At 46.9% G+C, this 23,516-nt stretch overlaps 1 protein-coding gene across 1 annotated transcript in view; it reads left to right on the forward strand.

The window, feature by feature from the left end:
- Positions 1-22,464, forward strand: part of LOC147701028 (phospholipase A2 inhibitor and Ly6/PLAUR domain-containing protein-like) — a 207,752-nt gene extending 185,288 nt beyond the window's left edge. The window contains exon 5 of the mRNA XM_086929840.1: positions 20,240-22,464. Coding sequence (XP_086785966.1) covers positions 20,240-20,367 — 128 coding nt within the window. The 3' untranslated portion in view covers positions 20,368-22,464. The remainder of the gene's footprint in view (positions 1-20,239) is intronic.
- The last annotated feature ends 1,052 nt before the right edge of the window (positions 22,465-23,516 follow it).

The following is a 23,516-nucleotide window of genomic DNA, read 5'->3' on the forward strand; positions in this document are numbered from 1 at the left end:
AATCGGCGTTGCAGCGGATGCAGGACCGTATCCTGGAGGCCATCGCCACCACAAGGGACGCTTTGCAGCAAGATATAGCTCAGGTGGCGACGGGATTGGGCCTCCTGAAGGCCGACCATGATAAACTTAAGGACAGAGTGAAGTCCGTGGAGGTCACGGTTAAGGAATTGGCCCCGGGCCATGCAGCGGTGACGGCGCAGATGGCGGAGGTGATGGACCGCTTGAAGGTGCTGGAACGGAGGGCCGAAGATGCGGAAAACCGGAATAGGCGCAACAACGTACGCCTCGTGGGCCTGCCAGAAAAAATTGAAGGCGACGACATGGTGGGCTACCTTGATCACTGGTTGCGGACGGAGGTCGCGCCGGAGGGACTGTCCCCCTTCTTCTCCCTGGAACGGGCGCATAGGGTCCCAGCGCGCCCGCCGGCCTCGGGCCTCCCACCTCGCCCTGTGGTGTTCAAATTGCTCCACTACCGGGACAGGGACTGGCTTTTACAGAGGGCGAGGGAGGCAGGGCCCTTTCAAGTGGACAACAGCAGGGTCACTATGTTCCCGGATTATACATTTGAGACACAGCGGCTAAGGGCGAACTTTCTGTCCCTCAAGCGGGAGCTCCGTGATGAAGGCATCAAGTACTCCCTGCTGTTCCCAGCCAAGCTGAGAGTGGTAGTGGATGAACAATCTCTCTTCTTTACATCCTCTGCGGATGCTTGGGCCTGGTGGGACACTTATAAAGCGGGAACGGACGGTGCTAAGGCCAGAGAAGAGGAGGCTAAGGTGGCGCGACCGGTCAGGCAATCCCAACGGATCAGGAGGAACCGCAGGAGGACCGGCAAGCCTTCGGTGTCGCAGACTGAGGCGGAGAGGCAGGCAGCCTTACAGGCGGTAGTGGACTTATCCAGAACCAGAAGCCAGTCCGGGAAGGGTACGGGCTCGGAGGACCCCGGCACGGGCTCGGAGACGGGACAATCGGAATTTGGTGGAGCCCGAGGCCCTATTGTGACGCCGCAGACTTCGGAGGAGATACTTGAGGCGTGTTGAACTGAACTAATGGAGCGGACTCGCTGGTTGGACACCGGGGCATTGGGCCCGTGGCAGTGGACCGCTGATACTTGAGGTCTTGGGGCGCTGTAATGTGGGGATTGTGGGGTGGAGTGCGCGGGGTTGATTTGCTTTGAGGATCTAGCGCGTCGAGCCACGCCTTACTGGCCCCTAAGGTCACCGCAGTGGAGACTGCGGCCATTACTGCCTTTCTTCGAGGGGTGGTTGGGAGTGTTGGTTTGGATGGGGGTACTTCCAGTTGCGGGGGGGCCTGTCCTGGGGGGGTGGGCGTTGCGAGCAGTTGGGGTTGCTCAGGGGGTAGTTGTTGTTGGGGGGGTTTGGCTTCCTGTTTGGAGCGGGAGGGTGGGGTGGACCGTGGTCGCGGGACATGTGAGGACATTGTTCTTTGTTGTCTGGTCCAGTTGTGTTGGGAGAGATGGCTAGTACCGGGGTATTGAAATGTGTGTCCTGGAATGTGCGGGGTATGCAATCTATGACACGCAGGCATAAAGTTCAGGCATACCTCAAGCATAGAGGGGTTCATATAGCGTTCCTGCAAGAAACGCATCTTAATAAGCAAGAGGGGGCTGCTCTGCAGAGACGCTGGAGGGGGCAGTTGTTTTACACGACGTTTTCAGCTTTTGCAAGGGGGACACTGATTTGGATAAGGGCGGGGGTCCCCTTCCAGGTGACAAAAACATTGGTGGACCCGGAGGGCAGGTATGTGGCGGTGGAGGGGAGGCTAAGAGGCAGGGTGATATCTCTCTGCAATGTGTACGCCCCTAATGTGGATCTGCCCGCATTTCTGTCCACTATCTCGGGTAAACTGGCGGGCTATCTGGCAGGGCCGGTCCTCTTGGGGGGGGATTTCAACTCTGTTGAGGATGTGTTATTGGATAGGTCCCATCCCCCACTACGCGCGTCCCCAGTACATAGAGTCGCCAGGCGCAGGAAGGAATGGCAGGAAAGTTGGGCCCTCAGGGATGCATGGAGGGCGCTGCACCCCACCACTAGGGACTACTCTTTTCACTCGCACCTGCATGATTTGCACGTAAGGCTAGATGCGTTTCTTTGTTCGCCATGCGTGCTCCCTGCAGTGGGTGGGGCGGAATACTTGGCCAGGACGCTATCGGACCACAACCCATTGTTGATATCTCTGAATTGGATGGTGGCCGTTAACTGCGTGCCAACATGGCGCCTGCAACCCGACACCCTGGATGATCTGCTGTTCAGGGAGGCTTTGGGAGACCGTATTGAAAGCTACTTTGTGGAAAATAGTGGTTCGGCCTCCACGAGGGCGATAGAGTGGGATGCGTTTAAGGTGGTGGTGCGGGGACACTGTATTGGGCACACGGCTGGGGCCCGCAAGACTTTGATGGACGATTTGGATAAGGCGGAAACGCGGCTGAGGGAACTCGAGAAGGGTCGCCCGAACCACCCTGAGTTGCAGGAGGGGCTTAGTGGGGCGCGGGAGGGGCTGGCTGTAGAACTGGAGCGGCTGCGCAGCTTTGACCACAAGGCGTACATGACGAGGGCACATGCGGAGGGTGATAAGGCGGGGTCTATGCTGGCATGGCTCGCTAACCCAGTCGGGAGGGGCATGCCGATCATGATGATCCAGGAGGTGGGGGAGGAGCCCTGCCACACTCAGCCCGGGATCCTGAATAAGTTTCGAACTTATTACGAGGGGCTCTATGAGAGTGGTGAGACAGGAGGGGAGGATGAGCTGGGGGAGTTCTTGGACGGCCTACAACTACCTAGGGTAGAGGACTCGGAGGCGGAAGAGCTGGGTCGGCCCATCACTCTTGGAGAAATAGGGTGTGCAGTAAAGCAAATGGCTAGGAACAAAACCCCGGGACTTGACGGGCTCCCAATCGAATTCTACAGTAAATATCTGGAGTACCTGGCTCCGCGGCTGCGCGAGGTATACAATGAAGCTCAAACGAAGGGTAGGCTCCCGACCTCCATGAGTGAGGCCCTCATGATCCTGCTCTTAAAACCGGGCAGGGAGGGTGCGGCTTTGTCCTCGTACCGTCCGCTGTCCATGTTGACGATGGACTACAAGATCCTGAGTAAAATTCTTGCCAACAGACTGCTGGTGCACATGACGGGCCTTGTTCATAGAGACCAGTGCGGTTTTATTCCGACACGCAACACTACCCACAATATTCGTAGGCTTACGAGGCTGATGGGTGCGGACTGGCCGAGTGCCGTTTCCCCATTTGTCCTTTCCATTGACATAGAGAAGGCCTTTGACAGCCTTGAGTGGGGTTACCTGTATGAGGTGATGCGACGCTTCGGACTGGGGGACGGATATATAAACTGGACTAAGGTCCTGTACACTGATGCGGTAGCGAGAGTTCGAGTGGGCACTCTGATCTCGAGGCAATACCCAGTCAGGCGTGGCACTAGACAAGGGTGTTCCCTATCTCCGCTCCTGTTCGCATTGGCGATGGAACCCTTTGCTGTGGAGGCCAGGCTAGGCCGCCACTATGCGGGTTTATCGTTTAGGGGCAAGCGGCACTTCAATTCCTTGTACGCGGATGACCTGTTGATGTTTCTGGCCGATGCGGGCCCCGAGCTCGAGGGGGCACGGCGACTACTAGGGCGGTTCGGCCGGTTGTCGGGCCTGAAGGTCAACTGGCCTAAATCCTGCCTGTTCCCTCTGAGATCAGGAGAATCATGCCCACTCACTGTGCAAGAACTTAGATGGGAGCCGCGCTGCCTGCATTACTTGGGGGTCTATGTTTATCATGCCCCGGCTGATTTACTGGAAGGCAACATCACCCGCTGTGTTAATGCCCTACGGGGGTCCATGGACTTCTGGTCGACCCTGCCATTATCCCTGGCTGGTAGGATCTCCTTGCTCAAAATGGTAGCCCTGCCCAGGCTTTTGTATTATTTTAGGACGCTTCCGGTGTGGATCCCTAGTTCTATCTTTAAACGCCTAAGATCTCTAGTCATAGCGTTCCTGTGGGGCACGGGAAGGAGGCGCATAGCGCTCGACACTCTGATGCGCCCCAAGGATGAAGGAGGGATGGCGGTGCCGGATTTCGAGGGGTATTACTTGGCAGCGCAACTACAGATTTTTACTCAGGAGGTTGCGAGAGTGTATAGAGGCCCTGAAGATGCGAGAGCAGATGGTACCCCGCGGCATGTTCTGGCGTACGTCACGTTGCACCAGAAGCTCCGAGTGGGGGATTTGACGGTCGAGGAACAGACGTTCCGACTCTGCTGGGACCGGGCCCGTAAGCGGGCGGGAGTCCGCCTTATGTATGCCCCTGAAATTCCGCTGGGAATGGTCACGGCCCTCCCGCATGGAGGGGACTGGTCGCGCTTATTAGGTTGGGAGGAGGCGGGGATACAAATGCTGGGTGACTTATATGAAGATGGGGTGTTGCTACAGTTTCAGGACCTGCAGGAGCGTTTTGACCTGCCAAGGGGCGACTACTTGTTGCATGCAGCGGTAACAGGCGCTATGCAAGCCCACTGGGGGGAAGGGTTGCAGGAGCCGAGCATTTCTATGGCCTGTCAATACACAATGATGGCAGCGGGGACCTTTAAGGCTGTCACTTGCTTGTACTCTAGGATGCAGCGGGAGGCCTTGCAACCATTGACGGCCCTGAAGGCCAAGTGGGAGCTGGACCTGCAAGTGGAGATACCTGATACGACCTGGGGCCAGTTACTTAGGCGAGCACGAAAGAGCTCGAGAAACGCCAGGTTTCAATTAATCCACTTCTATGTCATTCACAGGGCATACCTCACACCGGGGAAAATACAACAGTATTTCGGGGTGGATAATGCTGCTTGCCCCAGATGTCATACAGTCGGGGCGGACCTGGGTCACATGCTATGGGATTGCCCCTCTCTGGGAGACTACTGGCAGGAAGTTGGGCGGGCCCTCAACAGCGCGACGGACAGAGATATCCAGTACACTAAAGCGGTTGGCATCCTCCATTGGTTCCCGCACACGCCTAGAAACAAGACAACTAGCAAATTTATAGACTTGGGACTTATCCTGGCCAAGCGGGAGATTACGAGGAACTGGAAGTCGAGAGTGGGGCCCACATATAGAAGGTGGTATGGGGAATGTCTGAGGTGGGCCGCATGTGAAAGTACCTTGAGATACCAGGTGGCATGGAGGATGAATTACGAGAAGGCTCTGGAGAGGGCAACTGCATGGGAAATGATGGTGCAGGCGCTCCGCGACATGGATGAGGAGGAGTCGGAGGGCGAGGGTGAGCTAGATGGAACAAGCCCTGTCACTGTACAGGAGAGCACACCTTAGCGAATGTCTGTTCCTCCTACAACACACCAGGCACTTACATACTGTTAATGCAGCACAGAGCGACCACGGGGGAGGGTGGGAAGGAAGCTGGAATTGGCGGGTTGTTGAGGTACCGAAATCGGGGGTGGGGGAGGGGTGAAAATTGCAAAAGCAACCCTGAAATGCTTGCCTATTGCCACAGACAGACAATGTAAGGTGATACAGGAACTGCCCGTGGATGAGGTCAACCACACCGGAGGAAAGGATGGACCTCCCGGATAACTGAAAGACTGATTGATGCTGCTCTTGTACACAGTGAAATATTATTGCTGCTTATCTTGTCTGTACAGTTATATTGGTGTTGCAATAAAAATGATGTTAAAAAAAAATGAAGGAATTTTCCCTCACTCGGAAGGTATCCTTTAAAGCATAAGCCCAAAGGTCCGCACCATAAAGTGAAGAAGATTGCACTTTATATTTGAATAATTCAATAGCTGGTGAGACCGCTTTGTAATGGCTATTCTTGTGTTTCCTTAGGATTGGTACCTGATTTTGGGTTAACCTTAATTTTGAATTCTCCAATTGCGTTTTCCATGTAACATCACTGTCTAAAATAATGCCCAGGTATTTAAAATTAGGGACTTCTTCAATAGGTTCGTTGTTTATTTTAAAAACCTTATTAAAGCCTTTATGGGGGTTGATTGTCATGATTTTTGTTTTTGAGGAGTTAATTTCTAATTCCTTATCATGACAATACAAACTGAATGTGTTTAAAAGGTTTTGGAGCCCCCTAGGTGTCTGAGAGATTAAAATTGTGTCGTCTGCGAATAATAGTGCCGGAACGGCTTGCCCACTCAATTTGGGAGAGTCATGCTCGCAGCCCAAAAGAGTATCAGGGATGTCATTGACATATAGAGAAAATAGGGTAGGTGCCATTACGCACCCTTGCCTTACCCCTTTTGCTATTTTTATTTTCTCAGTGACTTCTCCATTCGGTCCCCATCTTACACGTGCATAATTGTTCTCATGGAGTCTAATTAAAATTTGAAGGATATTTCCAGGGACACCCATTTTGTTTAATGTCTTCCATAGGGCTGCCCTAGGAACCATGTCAAAAGCTGCCTTCAAATCAACAAAAGCCACATATATATGGGAACTCCTTATAATGGTATATTTCCAGACTAAACATAAAAATCTAAAAACCTGGTCAACAGTACTTATCTTACATCTAAAACCTGCCTGATATTTTGTAAAAATAGAGTGCTCTTCAATCCAGTAGGTAAGCCGACCAAGAACCTGTCGTGCAAAGATTTTTTGTAACACGTCAATAAGGCTGATAGGTCGGTAATGCGAGGGATTTGACCTATCACCCTTCTTGAACAGAGCCACAATCTCTGCCCCCTTCCAGGTTTCCGGAATAGCAGCTCCTTGAGCAATTTCGTTGGATAATAAATTGATATAAGGAGCCCAGATGTAATTTTCGTGTTTCCAAAGATCACCTGGTATTCTGTCAGGGCCTGGTGCTTTCCCTGACTTAACTGCCTTAATTGCAGAGATAGTTTCTGTTAAAGAAAATACAAGGGGTGCATCATATGCTACCAAGGGGGCCTGCAAACTATCCCAACCTCCACTTTCACCTGAGCTTGTGCAAGAGTATAACATAGTGAAATGCTCGACCCATATCTTTTCCTCTAGAAATTTATCTTTACATTCTGTCACTCCCCTGGTGCCTCTAGCAATTAGGCTCCAAAAAGTGGTCTGATCTTTGCACTTGCATGCATCCAGTAAATCGGACCAAACCCTTTCGTCCCACTCTTTCTTGGCCTTTCTTGACATTTTAGTAATATTATTTAGTAGCAGTTGAGTAATAAGATTGAGTAGCAATTACGTAGTTTTATTTGAGTTCTACTAGGTTTAGAACATTAAGCAAGTTAAATCAGTAGAAGGTGAGCGCGGCTTTGGTGGGACTTAGCCCAGTATGTGACGTCAGTATATAGCTATGTGTCTTGGGCATAGTTCTAGAGAGATTCCTACCTCCGAGCATGGGCGTAGGAAGTGTGGGGGGCACGGGGGACATATCCCCCCCCCAGATTTTGTAGTGGGGGGGACGCGGGGGACGAGGGTGGGGGGACGAGGGGATGAAAGAATTTCTCCTCCCTCCTTCTGTCTGTAGCAGGGCCATTGGTATGTCAAAGTGCGAGTGCTTTGACGTGCTAATGGCCCTGCACTTGACCTGTGCCCTTCCCTTTTGTTTTGCATCAAAAACTCCCAGAAGGTTTTCACACCTCATCATTCGCCCCCACAGCTGATTGCTGTCTGAATTTACAGGACGAATCAAGAGAGGTAGTTACGTTTGTAAATTGCTCATTACTGACAGCCACAGCCCACTGGCGTGATCCAGCACTGCGGCGCTGGGCAGCAGGCAGTGCGCCTGTCCCTGTTTGGAGCTAGTGCTTACCCACCCTTCTCCTACCACGTACTGGTCACCAGGTCACCAAAAGATTCATGCTGTGTGTGTTATAACAAGGCCCTCCTATCCCTGATCCAAGCTTTCACGTGCTGTGGTGAGTACATTTCTGCTCATATTACCCGAGGTGGAGTCTGGTGCGAGCATGTTCGTGGTTGTGTGCGCAGCAAAATGTTAAAAAAGTTTATTGCTATTAGAAAAATGAAAGATTCATGTGCTTATAAAAGGAGCTCGCGTACAAGTTAATTTTTGTGCGAATCAATCTGCTGAAGTGTATCTGCAAGCAGTACTGTATGTGGGAAGCTCTAACATGTTTGTTTCAGTTTATTTCTAAAAACTTAAACAACGCTTCTCCCTGAATAACATAGATTGTGGAGTCTCTCTAAATTGTTTTTCAAGCCAAATGTACCAGTTATGCAAACTATGTGTAGTTCCTTTTAATATGCCCACATATTGTCTGCACTGAAAAACACAATTTTCTTCCACATGGTATCAAGATTAGTTTGGGCCTGTAATATTTTCTCCCAGTTAGTAGCGCATTTTAGTATTTTGCATGCAAATCTATTTTTAACGGTGGGACTCCTGAACCTTTAAACGTTCACTTTAGCTACAAATATATTTAGTATTGAGGTGCATTCCCAGAGTCTGTGTGACCCCCAGCCCCTTTGAATTGGTCCGCTGCAAGACTGTGGAGTATTAACAACATATGAGTGTGGAAGAAACGTTAATAATGTTCTTGTAATGAGTTTTGCAGTGGACCATAACTGAAGCTGTTTACGTTATAAAATATTGTTTTGCCCATAAAGCTTAAATTGCTTTCAGATTAGTCAATTGAGTTGGTGTTAATAGTCTGTGCAGCTGGACTGCAAGGAGGAGTCTCCTGTTTACGCCCTTCCATTTCTGGTGCTTTGCAGCAATTGCTCATATGGGTGTAATTTCTGATATCTAAACGTTTCCCTAGTCTTCATTGCTCACGAGAAAGTGTCACTCATAATCATTGATATGTCACTCATAACTGTACTGATATTATGAAAATGTCCAACAATGCATTCTGAAACCTTGGCAGCTATGCTGACTGCATCCTGCCCCTCCTCAGCTGCGACCCAACTTTATTTGACTGTTTCACACTGCACCATTCAGCCACTCAAAAGCCTAATGTTTTGTTTAAATGTTTGAGCAGTTTAACCTCGCCCTGGAACATGAGAACAATTAGCACCAGACATAGTCTAAGCACACATCTTGCATTATATTGTGTCAGATGTGGTGGTCTGTTCGAATATTTACATAAATAACAATTTAAATACCACTATTTTGTCTTATTTCAAATTTTATAGCACTATCCAGTCCAGGGTGTTGGAGTTCTTCAAATCACACATCCACATTATACAAAGACAATAAATTATATGTACGTAAATCAATTTACAGGATGTGTTACATAAGATAGTGAGGGTTACAACGTGTAGGAGTCGCATGTTGACTCCTTCACGCCAAGGGAGTATACTTTGGATGTCCTGATCCCCACAGGCCTTCTGGAGAACCTGGATGATGCACAGACAAAGATGACGCAGAAGACTTGAAGAGCAGTGAGACCAGGAGCAGATGCAGTCTTGGGTCCAGTCGAAGTCCGCCGAAGTCCAAGTGTCAAAATGGTCAAAAAGTGTCTTGGTTTCAGAGGTTGAGAGTCTTGTTCCACGAAGAATCTGAGGACCCACCCACAGGAGAACCCTTAAGTACCCTAAGGAAAGGGTTGGAACGACTCAGGGGTCCCTCCCAGAGGAGGGGTTGGACCAAGGGAAGGATACTCCCCTGGTCTTTGTCCATTTTCGCGCCAAAGAAGAAGCCAGGGGTTCCTGAACTGGCAAATGTGCCCTTCAAAGCAGTCTGAAGCAACCGGCAAGCCACACCTCCCTGTGACAGGAAACCTATTTTTCTACCTTCTCATTTTCGAGCTTAGTAGCAGTAGGGCAGAATCGGGCCTGTGGTTGACAGCAGCACTAGGTTGCTGGCAGACCCTGAAAGGTTGTTACTTGGAGTACAGGGGTTCCCCTAAGGAGCCCCCAGTACTTGGGATCATCCTTGTAGTGCTAGAATTGGTGTTGAGGTATGATTCCAACATGTTTGCTACAAAACATGACCAGGTCCAGTGCAGCCATTATATAGTTAGACATCACGTATTAACTGATGCCCACTATATACCTTAAAATGGCTGACCGCTCTTACAAAGGCTGAATAATCAAATCAGGGGTTTGTAGGGGGTCCAGCTCATGCAGGGGCACCCTCACATTTGTAACCAAGCACCCTTCTTATCATAGGGGTGACTTATAGATTTTGAGTGCAGTGACCTCAGACATAAGGAAACATATCTGTTATGAGAGGTGCAAGCAGCATCTCACACAGGCTGCAATGGCAGGTCTGTACTCAAGTTTAAGTAGACTTCCACGGTTGGCAAAATACATGCTGCAGCCCATGGGAGCCTCTGGTGTACCTATGCCCTGAGTACCTTAGTACCATATACTTGCGACTTATAAGGGTACACCAGTAGCCAATTGTGGATGTACCAAAGTACTTACCAGAGCCAATTTACGGGAGATAGAACAGTTGCTGGGGTCAAGACTATTAGGATCCCAGCAGTCTACAGACAAAACACACTGACACCAGATACAAAGTGGGGGTAACCATGAAAGCAGATTCTGCTTTCCTACACCCCCCAAACGTAAGGACATGAGGCTAACCTTGCCCATTTTAGTCTTCATTTTCTTTGTGGAAATATCTGGAAAGTCCATCTTTGTTGGCATGGTTACTCCTAGGCCTACGTTCTACTGAAAAGTCCATCCCCTGTAGAGAAATGGACCACCTCAAAAGTTTGAGGTTTTCACCCTTCATCTGTTTAAGCCATAAGAGGGGCTTATGGTCTATCTGAACAATGAAGTGAGTGCCAAACAGGAATGGCCTCAACTTCTTCAAGGTCCAGGCCACAGGAAAGGCCTCCCTCTTATCTGACCAATGCTTCTCCCTGGGGGTCAACTTTCTGCTTATAAAAGCTACTGGTTGATCCTGACCTTCTGTATGAAGCTGTGACAATACTGCACGTATCCCTATCTCATAAGCATCTGTATGGACAATGCATTGTTTGAAGTAGTCAGGACTTTGCATAATTGGAGCAGGGCACATGGCTTGCTTCAGGTTATCAAAGGCCTTCTGACAGCTAAGTGTCCACTGAACTTTCTTAGGCATTCTTTTGGGGGTGGGGGCACTACTACCACCAGTGCTATTGCTAGGGGCACTAGGAGGTTTAGGATTAATAGTAGCAGTATTGGTGTGGCCTTCTTCCTTACACAAATAGCACCAAGGTTTCTTGTTAGAGGAGGAAGATGAATTGGACCCACTCCCAGAGGAAGATTTTTTGAGGACCTTCAGAAGACTTTATTTCCTTTAGATTTCTTCCCACTTTATTCTTGGACCTTAGAAGAATCTTGGTTCTTCTGGTCACTACTACCATGAGACTTTTGTTTCACTCTGGTGCGGACCCACTCATTTGCCTTCTTTCCAAATCTTGGGGAGAGGTCTGATCTGAGTCCACCAGTACTGGCGCAGTTGCTGATTTTTGACAGTTATTAAGGATGTGCTTGTTCACAAGTAAATTGTACAGTCCCTCACAATCATGCACATTGCTTCTAAGAAGCCAGCCTTCCAGAGCCTTAATAGCACTATATACAAAATATACCCAGTCTTAAGTGTTTGCCTTTTGTGTGTCCCTAAACTTAACCCTTTATTGCTCAGTGGTTAACCCAAACCCACTTATGATGGCACTCTTCAAGACTTTGTTATTGTCTGCATCTTCTTCCTTCACACTTAAGAGTTTATCTCTATCTTTGTTAGCAAAGGAGAGCCACAGAATAGCTGCCCACTGGCCCTGAGGAACTTTCTGAACTACACAGGCCCTCTCTAAAGCAGAAATCCACTTATGAATGTCATCACCTGCTGGTAAGGAGGGACTATCCTGCTCAAGTTCCTAGTGTCAAAGGAGTGTTCCCTAACTCTAGGTTCACTAGTGCTGCCACCATGGGATGATTCTAATACCAAATTCTTCTACGCCCTCTGGACTTCTAGGGTTTCCTTATTTAGGGCCAAGTGTTCTTTCTTGATTCTGAGCTTTGCTCTCTCATAGTTGAACAGGTGGTATTCAATTTCTAAAGAATAATCTCTCATGCTAGAGATGGAGGTCTCTATTGCAGTGGCAGAGGAGGGACCTCCCCTGAGCACTTTGTACCACTCAGGAGGAACAAAGGGGGTCCTACCTCAAGGGCATCCCTCTGTGTCACTAGAGATATTCCCTGGGGACTAGAGTTCTCCAGTAAGGGGTCTTCAGACTCCTCTTGGACATGCTCAGAAGCAGAATCATTGGTGTTGGACACCCTGGCTCATCTCCTGAAGCATCACCACCCATATCCAAGTTATCCTGCCCATCTGACCTTTTTTCTTTGTAGCAATAACTATTCTCCAAAGATTACTTCACTGTTAATATGCAACTCTCCAAATGTCACTTGTAAATAAACATCATAGTCTTGACCAAGGTCTCCACGCTTTCAATTAAATGCTCAATATTTTAGCTCGAATAATCCTAGCACAAGGCATATTTGCTTGTTTTAAGCATTTTATAGTTTTTGTGAGCCTATCATATAACAAAGTTTTTGTACCTTCGTGCATTCCATGCACTACTCATTTGTGCACTGCTAAACAAGGGGTTTCCAAAAGGGATCCAATTGACTTCAGTACTCAGACACACAGAATCCTATACCATGCTTTTAAACCTGCCAGCCTTGTGCGGTCTTCCCCAAAACATTTTGCCTGCTTACCTCCTCTTTTTACTGATTCTTTTCGTTGGCCTTAGGACTCTTAGCACTTTACAGCAGCTGACCATTGCTAAAATGCAAGTGCTTCTCCCCCAAAGATGGTAACATTGGTGTATACACAACTAGCATATTTAATTTACTTACAAGTATCTTATTACAGTGGTATACCATATACCCAGGGCCTGTAAATTAAATGCTACATGTGGGTCTGCAGCACTGACTGTGCCACCCACACAGGTAGCCCTTTAACCATGTCTCTTGCCTGCCAATGCAGAGCAGCCTGTGTGTGCAATTTTACTGCCATGCCGACTTGGTATTCAAACCCCCTTGCCAAGCCTTAAACGTCTCTTTTATTACACATAAGTCACCCTTAAGGTAGGCCCTAGGTAGCCCACAGACCAGGGTGCTATGTCACTAAAAGGTAGGGCATGTACATTTAAGTTTTGCATGTCCTTGTAGTGAAAAACACCTACATTTGTTTTTCACTTCTGTGAAGCCTCCTCCTCTCATAGATGAACATTGGGAATTCCTCTGTATACTCTTTTGAGCTGTAATTCCTATTTAGAAAAGAGAAGCTGTGTCATGTTTTGCATCTTTGGAATGGCAATGATAAATCCTCTTTACCGGTAAGATTGGATTTCATATTACTATTTGACATATGCCACTTTTACAAAGTGGACATTTCTCTGCTCTTACAGCTCCGTGTGCTTTTAGCCTGTCTCCGATACACCCCAATATTACTCCACTTGCATTTTGAGGTTTAGGAATGTTGCAAAGAGAATTCAGTTTATTCTTCCTTTTTCTTCCCACCTTTGTTTGCTTGGTGCATGTAGATGTACGTTTCAAAAACACGTTTTTTCACATTTGGTCTATAACGCATATTAGTAAGCCCATTATCGCCGTTTTAGTAGCAGTTTCCTGTAGCTAAAACTGCGATAATTTTAACGAGGTTCCTTGCTAATATGCCCCTATGTGATTGTATTTGTTTAACGTAGTGTACGGTTCTCAGACAATGGTTGATTTGTATTGGGTCACTGGAAACTCCAAAAGGTTGTCCTTGTCCCCCCCAGAAATTGAGTGTCTCCTACGCGCCTGCCTCCGAGCCTTATAATGTTAGGTTTAGTTAATGTAATTTTAAGCAGCCAGGTCTTGCACAAAGGATATACGTGTGGATAGGCAAACTCTTGCTATGAAAGCAACAGCAACAAGGATACCAGCTTAAGAAGGTTTTGCTGATTGGCACGTTGAATCAGTAAAGTCATTATAGCGCTCCGCGCATCACTCGCGTTGTCAGAAGGTTTATAGAAGAGCAGTTGGCTATTAGTATGGGCAGTGTTTAAAGGCAGTGCCTACTATATCTAGGGTGTGAACAGAGCTCGAGTTTATCAGTTGGTAGAAGGCTCCAGGCTGTGGTCAGTAGGCCCCTGGTATGTGTGTGGCCCTACAGTCACGATCTGTCGTCCATTCCCCCCAACCACCCCCTCTTTCCTGCCTGTATTTCTTGCCTCTCTATCCATATCTTTCTGTTCTTCTCTTCCAGTCCACCTGTTCTCTCTTCCTCCTCTCTCTCCCCAACCTCTTCTTTACTGCCTTTACCTACCCACTCTTCATTCCTGGTTCTTCCCCTTCTATCACCCCCATCATTAAATCACCTCTCGCATCGCAACATTCTTTGAGAGGTACCTGGCATTTTAGTTTGTGCCGGCCACCTCAGAGATCAAAAAATGGCCTTGGCCTGGCAGTTGATCTTTGCACAGAGGCCCTTGCAACGTAGGGGCATGGAGGATCCACTCTTTGCCCCTATCACTTCTCTGTAAAGCACTTCAGTGCTCTGTAAGGACTCCAAGTGCGTCTATGAGCTAAGATCTCCATGGGTGGCAGCAGCCCCAAAGACCCATCCACGCCCCAGCTCGAGTCAGTCAGCATTGACACGCATTGGCGCTCACTCTGATAGCTCCTGAATTAACGAAGCTGAACCAAGCGCTATATATTTCAATTCCCATCCGGTGACAGGCCGACGCTGCAGCGCTTTGCTGCGCATTCTGGCAAACCCTGACTACAGGACGCTTCATATTTTAAGTGCCGGCTGGTATTAGGCCTCTGTGGTACTCGGCGCCACTCACTCTGGTAGCCCTCAATGAGTGGTGCTGCAAGCATTTCATATTTCACGCCCCTGCTGATGCCAGAGAGCTGTCCTACCAGATTTGTCTCATCCTGAGAGTTAGAGCACCTGCAGCCTGATTCATCAAGCTGAATTGCGCTCGCAAAGGGCCAGATTCTGAGAATCTGGCCCTTTGCGAGTGCGATTTTTGCATTTGGGATTCATCATCCCAAATGCAAAAATCGGTATTAGCGATTTCGCTATTTTGCGAGGAATTATATTTAAGGAATCTCTATTTGAGATTCCTTAAATGCAATTCATCATCCATTTTTAAATTGCAAATTCGCAATTTCGGCCCGCTATTTACCGCGAGGTCAAACCTCGTGGTAAATAGCGAAAAATTAGAAAAATGCTTTTAAAAGCATTTTTCTAAGTTGCATGTTGCACCCACATGTCCTTTGGACATGTGTGTGCGTAACACCTGTTTACATTTGCATTTAAGGGGTGCTACAGGGTGTCCTTCGGACCTTTAAATCGCTATCTTATTTGCGATTAGCTAATTGCTAATCGCAAATAAGGAATACTCCTCATTCATTCCTATGGGCCTTTTGGCCCATAGGAATGAATGGGGAGTTATTCCTTATTTGCGATTAGCAATTTGCTAATCGCAAATAAGGAATATGTAGGAATCGCATTTTTTTTGCGATTCCTACATGAATCCCGTTTTGCGAGCCTGTAATAGCGATTCCTTATGAATCGCTATTAGAGACTCGCAAAACGGGTCTTTCATGACTCAGGCTGCTAGTGTTTTATATTTCAAAGGCAGGCCGCGGCACTACCTGGTGTCCCGCAATCCGATAGCTCCTAAAGGCGGGAAAGGTGCATCAAGCTCTTCGCTTTTCATGTGGACAGTGAGGTCCTGCTCCAGCGACTGGCAGCTCAGGATTAATCAAGCGAACGGTCCACGACTGCACAGGAAGCAGTGCGCGGGACATCACTCACTCAGTGCCCCCCGGTAGCCAGTGACTGCCTGAGTGATAACATTTGCAAAGCGCGCAGCATACGTCGAGCGGAATTACGTGGTTTGCAGCGGTGCAATTTCGCACTGGCATTTTCATGTCCCGTTTATTACACATTGCACTGCATTCTTGCCCAGACATTCGGACTGAAAGACTGGTGCAAATAAAGATATAATTGTACCGGTCACTCAGTGCATACGCCGGTTTTGACCATAACACGTGGTGCAAACGTCAGTGCACATTTGAACCTATGCAACCTGGAGTCTAACATTGCCTGACTGAAATCAAAGGAATCCTGCCCCAGATGCAAATATTATCACATAGTCAGTCACTAAACGTTTGTAATCCAGCCCTTGCTGGCTGCTGCTCAGCTGCCACTCAGGTCGGGCGCAGACACCCCGTGAACAATAACAAACTTATCAAAGGCTTTTCTGAATATCAGGAGCTTTGTTTATTTCATGGCTGGCTCATGGAAGACATACGCAGAGCATTCGTGTTTTGACCGAAACAAAAGTCTTCCCTTTTTGCATTCCGCCACCATTGCTACAAAAATAAATACACATTTTTTTGGCCAACAATTTATAGACCTTTGTTGCAATTGGTATTGCAATATTTAGCAATGCCAATAGCTCAAACTTTATTAATGCGAGACCTATTGCATTGCAAATGCTTGTTATGTATGGAGTTGTCCGCTCCGACTGCGGAGCCTCTGCAGTGGTGATGACACTATTAAACCATAGTTGTGAAAACCAAGAAAACCTACTCAACAACGTAAGTTTATCTTTGTGAATCAGGCTCTATGTGGGTGATCGGCATTATGAAACTATCCTCCTGTCCCAGCTAAGACAAAACATATCCCAGACCCCAGACACCCCAATTAAAGTTACTGGGCCATATTGCAGAAGTATCAACCAGTTTTCCATCATATCAAGCAGCTTTGGGAAGAAAGATGCATCTACCACCTATGGTACATTCACTTTGAGCAGACAGAGGTCCTACATCCAGAATCCCAAGCAATGCCAACTTTTTCTCTCCAGGTTGTTTGGGGCTATTGAAATTGTATTTGGGACCCCTATAATAATACATATTACCACCCCTTAGAAAAAGTAGAACATGAGGATTGGTAAAGCACTTTTTTCCATTTCCTAGACAGTTTAAAAAGCTATGCTGTCTCCAAGTGGGTATCTTGAAGTAACACAATACTGACATTCTTTCCTTTAAAGACTGAAAGCATCCTGTGACGTATTTTACAGTTGTTTATCCTAGGAATGTTCTATGTCAACAGTTTCACTCTTCCAGTCTTGCATCAAGAACCACAAAACCACACCGCACACAATCATGGGGTCATCACTCAAGGCACGCTATATGAGACTTCACAAACAGGGTTTTATTGACTCCCCCGAGTTGCCTAGAAAAATATGCAAATCTGAAACATATTCTACTCTATTGCACCATTTTTAGAAACGTTTGACCTGAGATTGAATGGATAATTAGTGATATCTTTCATGAAAATATTGCTCTAAATCCATATAACAGTGCATTTGGACCCTGGTGTATGAGCCCAGCAATTTAACTTGTGGAGAACAACCTTTATCTCAGTGATCTTCTTCTAACAGTTGTCAGTGAGACAAATTTATGTTTTGATTTCAGAATATTTAATTTGTTTTTAAAGAAATATAATACATTATATAAAACAATGCTTATGTTATCATACACGCAATAAAAATATGATGTCAAAGAAAATAGGGTGTAAGTATCATTCTAAACTATTAATATATTAGCAATAGTTATTTTTATCCTAGAATAAATTGTAACACAATTAGTAGATGTAATATGTTTATTCATGGACGCAAAATGGATCGTCTTAAGAATAAATGAAATCAAAGGAACGGGCTACGAAGTAACAGCAGAAAATAAGAGAGAAAAATTAGGAGAAGAGAAAAAGAGGGTGATGATCAGAGGAATTGGGTAATAAGGAGTGAAGGAGGGAAACAAAAACATTGAGAGATCCCATATTGGTAGATATATACATATTTGTATGAATATCTATGGAGGCTTAATCTTTTGTAAATATGAATCTGAAATGTTTCATAAGGATTTAGCAGATCTAGTATTGCAGTTGTTATTAGATGGAATATTATATGAGCTTTTTAATGTATTTTAATTGCAATAACTAGACAACGGCAAAACTTCAGCCCTCATCCTCCTGTACCTATCAGCCGCCTTCGACATAGTCTGCCAACGCACACTAAGAACACTCCTCCAAGAAGCCGGAATCCAGAAGCGGTACAGAAGGGGGTGGTGATGGACGGAGCATCTGAATCAATCAAACACTCACACCCAGGCAAAAGATCTGGGTTTAATCCATCACCGTTCTTTAGCCCACTCTGCCACCCCAGTTCAGACATGGCTACATGCAAATCAGTCTGACCCTGTGCCTCATGGGAACAGTCCAGCCCGAACTGCCAACCCATGTCTTTCCTGGACCGGAAACAAGCTTCCGAGGACCGGTTTCTGGCATTCCAGCCGTCTTCAGCCCGGCTTGCTTGAATCCAGTGGCAAAGTGAGCAAGGGACTCATGTCTGAGCATACCCTGCCACACCTATGGCGGCCAAAAGCGGTACAAAAGGGGGTGGTGATGGACGGAGCATCTGAATCAATCAAACACTCACACCCAGCCAGAAGAAGGCCCTAGACTGGACCACATCCTTCCTCTCCGGCAGAACCCAACGAGTCCGACTCCCACCCTTCCGACCCGAAGCCACCAACATCATCTGCAGCGTACCCCAGGGCTCATCCCTCAGCCTGACCCTGTTCAATGTCTACATGGCCCCCCCTTGCACAAGTGGCCCGCCAGCACAACCTGAACATCATCTCCTACGCCAATGTCACCCAGCTCATCCTCTCCCTCACCAAGGACGATCACACCGCCAAAACAAACCTCCACGAGGGAATGAAGGCCGTCGCCGAGTGGATGGGGAACAGCTGCCTGGAGCTGAACTCGGACAAGATGGAAGTCCTCATCCTCGGCCCCACCCCCTGAGCGTGGGACGACTCCTGGTGGCCGATCACACTGGGAGCACCTCCAACACCCACAGACCATGCACGCAACCTAGGATTCATTCTTGAGTCCTCCCTCTCCATGTCAATGCAGGTCAACGCCATCTCCTCCTCCTGCTACAACACCCTCCGCATGCTTCTCAGGATCTACAAGTGGATCCCGCCCGAAACCAGATGAACGGTGTCCCAAACCCTTGTCAGCAGCAGGCTGGACTACGGCAACGCACTCTATGCAGGAATCCCGGCCAAACACCTGCAACGACTACAACGCATTCAAAACGCCTCTGCCCGACTGATCCTCAACGTCCCCCACCACAGCCACATCACCTCCCACCTGAGAGACCTGCACTGGCTCCCCGTCAACAAGAGGATCACCTTCAAGCTCTTCACCCACGAACAAAAAGCACTCCACAACACCAGACCAGCCTACCTGAACAATAGACTCAACTTCTACAACTTCGCTCCGTCAGCCTCGCCCTTGCCGCCGCCCCGCGCATCCAAAGTACAACCTCCGGCGGCAGATCCTTCTCCTTCCTCGCCACCAAGACCTGGAACACCCTCCCCACCCATCCCAAGACCTGCTCACCTTCAGAAGGCTCCTCAAGACCTGGCTCTTCGAGCAGTAGCAGCACCCCCCCCCCCCCCCCCCCCAGCACCTGAGACCCTCACGGGTAAGTAGTGTGCTTTACAAATTGATTGATTGATTGATTGATTGATTAGGTCTTGTAGAACTTGATGGTATATGTTATGAAATGACATTTTATAATGGTTCTATTATGTTTTGCAATATTTTGACTGTCCACAGCCCCAAAAATCGTAATTTCTTGACTGACTGACTCACTACTGTGTTTGCGAAGTGTTTTTTTTTTAAAGAGGTTGGTCTTTAGCTTTAAACTGCGGAAGAGTTAAGGCACTCCTGGTAAACACAAGATTGATGGCATTCCTGATTCGGGTAGCCTTTGTCTACATTTGCTCCCTGAGTTGATGAAAAAAAATTGCTAATGTGTGCTTGTTGTCCTTTCCTATGCGTTCAACCACTAACTTTCCCATCAGCCATTCTGGCACTGGCAGGCATTGGAACTGGATATGTAGTAAATAATCGTTAACCAGCATGGCGTGTGTATGCAGTTTGATGCCACTGGAGTCAGTATTTGTTCTAGTCAATCTCTAAATCATGCCCATATTATGTAATCTGAATATTTCCTCGTTTCAGTGCCAGTTGTACAGATCTACCTTTACCTTTTCCATTTCTAATCTCCATTGTTTAATGCTACCAGTATTAACCCCTATGTTGATGCTGCAGTTCTAACGCAATGAGCCATTCCAGAGTTAGATTGCAGGAACTGTTTGGAGGTTACACAGTAAAATAAGTGACAACAGTGTACGTTGAGTTACACTCGGGTGTGAGTAAAGTTGTTTCTCTTTTTTGCAGGATCTGATATGACGTCATATTACATGCACGGATGTGCCACACCTAATATTTGTTCTGTTATACATCTCCTTCCTGGAACACATGTAGACCTGGCTTCATCAACGTCTGAGTGTACACCAGCCTCTTAAGAGCTATGTGCCCACCCACCCCAATGATGAGAAGATGATTATCCAGCCACCTGCATGAGTGCTTTAGCTAATAGGAAACAAGCAAGTTGAACCTGAAACAAGCAAGTTGAACCTGCATCTCTTACTTGGGAGGTCTGCAGAGCCTCCAATCTGCTTCATCCTGCTCAGCAAGTTACAGCGCTAGCACAGCGCTGTTATGTCTTTATCTAAAACACGTGGCAGGCCCATCCACAAAGTGGCAGACACAGTCCTGATTTATGCCTTAAAGCCTCAATTATGAGTTGGGTCGAAATTTGGTTTGTTCATCATGGGTGCACAGACTTTTCCTCACCTGGGTTTTCCTGCTGCAGGACCATGGCAACGGATTTCACCAGTCATACAGCAGTAAAATCACTTTGAGAGAGGGTTGCTGTGCAGCCAGGCATGGGTCCTTGGCCCCAAACCCTTTCTACTATTTCAGAAAACAAACGTATAATGTTTTCCCGCATGCAACTTTCTCCTTTGACACCTTCTGACCTGGTCCCCTCACACACAATTAGTACCTGCTCAGAACAGGACAAAATCTCAAAAGATTTTGCAGAATTCCCCTTGGTAAATCTGTATTTGCACCATTATTCCCTGTTCTGTGGGGATTCATTCTAAATAGGTGAATGCTGATATTGCATACGGAAACTGAAATTCCTGCTACCTTATGTCTTTTCTCATATATGCCCACCCGACTCGTAATCAGCTGCCAAGTAGCTTGCACAATCACGCAAAAAGTGAGACCTCAATAAATCTCTTGCTGCCCATAGGCTTCAGTAATCCACCCTGGAGATAGTACCTGAAAGATGTTCAGAGTACACACTGCCTATATGACTCACCAAGAGTGGGCATATTATTGCAGCTTTACATCCTCTGCATCGTCATGGCTCATTCACCCAGTTTCATCGTATACTGTACCAAACAGGCTAGAAAATATCTGAGGAGGCCTATCACATCCCTCAGCAGCAAGGCCTCTGCCCTTCTAATACACACAACTTCTTTTGAGCAGGGTACTCCAGGGAAGGATGACTCAAAAACATGAGTGATCAGCATAACATGGCAGCCAGGTAGTAAGTGGGTCCCGCATCGGCAAATTAAGAAAAATCTATTGTGCACTCTTCTCCCAGGTACACAGGGCATACAGTCTTTAAGGAATTGTATCTTTCTTATCTCACAAACCAAACAATACATTGTGAGCAGCTATTACTCTGTCAGCATTTCACACTCTCCCTTTTTTTATGGAAGGGTGGAGCATCTCTTTATGCCACCAGCTAGAACACTAGAGCCACTGAAATTCCAGGTGGCACGACTTCATCGCAGGCCATCTGACATCTCAGTTTGCACTTATGAGAACATGACAGGATCTAGAATGACCAGTAGACCATCACACATGTTCAATGGGCCATTAATCATCTCCAGTAGGCCATCTGATATCTTCGGTAGGTCTGGTTATCTCATCTCATCTCATCTCATGTCAGTTATTCAAGCAGCAGCTGATATACCCAACTTGCTATATGGGCATCTCCAGCAACACATCTCGTCTAATGTCTCCAGATAACCACCTGATTTTTCTAGTATGCCATCTGACACCTCCCGTAGGATAGAGTAAAAAACAATGGTTCTTAAAAATGTATTGGGTATGACATATGCAATCTTAGGAAGTGTTGGTACATCTCCTTAAGGCCATCAGATATCCTTTAAAGTCTATTTTGAATTTCCAGTGAGACGACAAACAATATCAATATGCCAAACAGCATTTCAATGGGCCAAAGGACTTCACTACAGCAACCTTTGACATCACCATCATGCCATCTGACATTTTGTGTGGGCCCTCTGCAGAAGTCCCTTTAATAATTCATGGCGGACTTATGACATCTTTTGTGGAACCTATGGCTATTCATGGTGTTCAACTGCTGTCAACCACTGGATATATCAACGTATGGAAGAATGAAGGTTTTGCTCACTATTGCTCACTATTGTAATTTGACTCATATACCTAACTGTTAAAAAAATGCTTACATCGGTGGAGTCTTTTAGTCACAAATAAAAGCTGATTTGATACAGTAACTGAAAGACGATCTTGCTGTTGACACATAGTCCTACATTATGGTCTTGCAAAAAGGATTCTGTTGAGTCAGGAATGGGTGGTGATAGGTAGGGAGAGATATTTATGTTTGAGACAGAAAGCTCTTGTTCTAATGTGTGTCTGCATCCTTCGGCACACATTCTTGATGAGAGCAGAGTCAAGTGAGTGTGTACAAATTGTACCTTCTCATCCCTCCACAGACTTATTGCCTCCTATTTAACCACCCTGTGGGTGTCTGCAACTGATGGGCTTAAGGGATGGGGAAACATTGTTTACAACGCGGTGTTTACACCACACGACCTTTACCACGCTACCATTACAACGCAAGTCATTACTACGACTTGCGCTGGATGGCTCTCTTGGTTAAGGAATATTGTGATTTTCTATTCCAACACCTTCCCTGCTGTTACGTGGGCTGGAGTTGGAATAGAAAATCATATTAATCCTCAATCCAGCGCCCTCCAACACAAGTCATTGAAACGACTTGCGTTGTAAAAAATGCTATGTAAAGTACCGCGATCAAAATGATCCATTGTACTGTCATACATCCAAAGGGATGTATTACATTTTAGTTCCTCTAAATATCTGTCAGTGCGGGGGCACAGTTAGTGTCATGTCACACAAGCTTGGACATAAAATTGTAAACAGTCACCAAATTCACAATGAGCAAATATTGATTGCCTTCTAGAGGTAATGCCAACTACTCAGATGTTTCTGTGAAGGAATACCATAGAACTAGTTTGTGACTGACTTAGATGTTCTGTTTTCTTCTTCCACATCATCCAGAACTCACTCTGCCATGTGCAATCCATGACCCATTCTTTGATGCTCATGCTCATGGTTTCATGTTGAATTATTTAGGCATGCAGGTGCCCCAAACCCTATATATCATGCTTGAGAGCTTTGCTAGGCAGGACAGTGAAAGCCTGATTGCATTGCCTGTGCTGGAGCAGTGTAGATTAATAAAGCTCACTGTAAATGAATGATCTGAGTCTGTGTTTCTTATATGGGATAATGGGGATGGAAAGCAAATGCTAAT

This window comes from Lissotriton vulgaris, chromosome 7 (assembly GCF_964263255.1).
Source record: "Lissotriton vulgaris chromosome 7, aLisVul1.2, whole genome shotgun sequence".
Lineage (NCBI taxonomy): Eukaryota > Metazoa > Chordata > Amphibia > Caudata > Salamandridae > Lissotriton > Lissotriton vulgaris.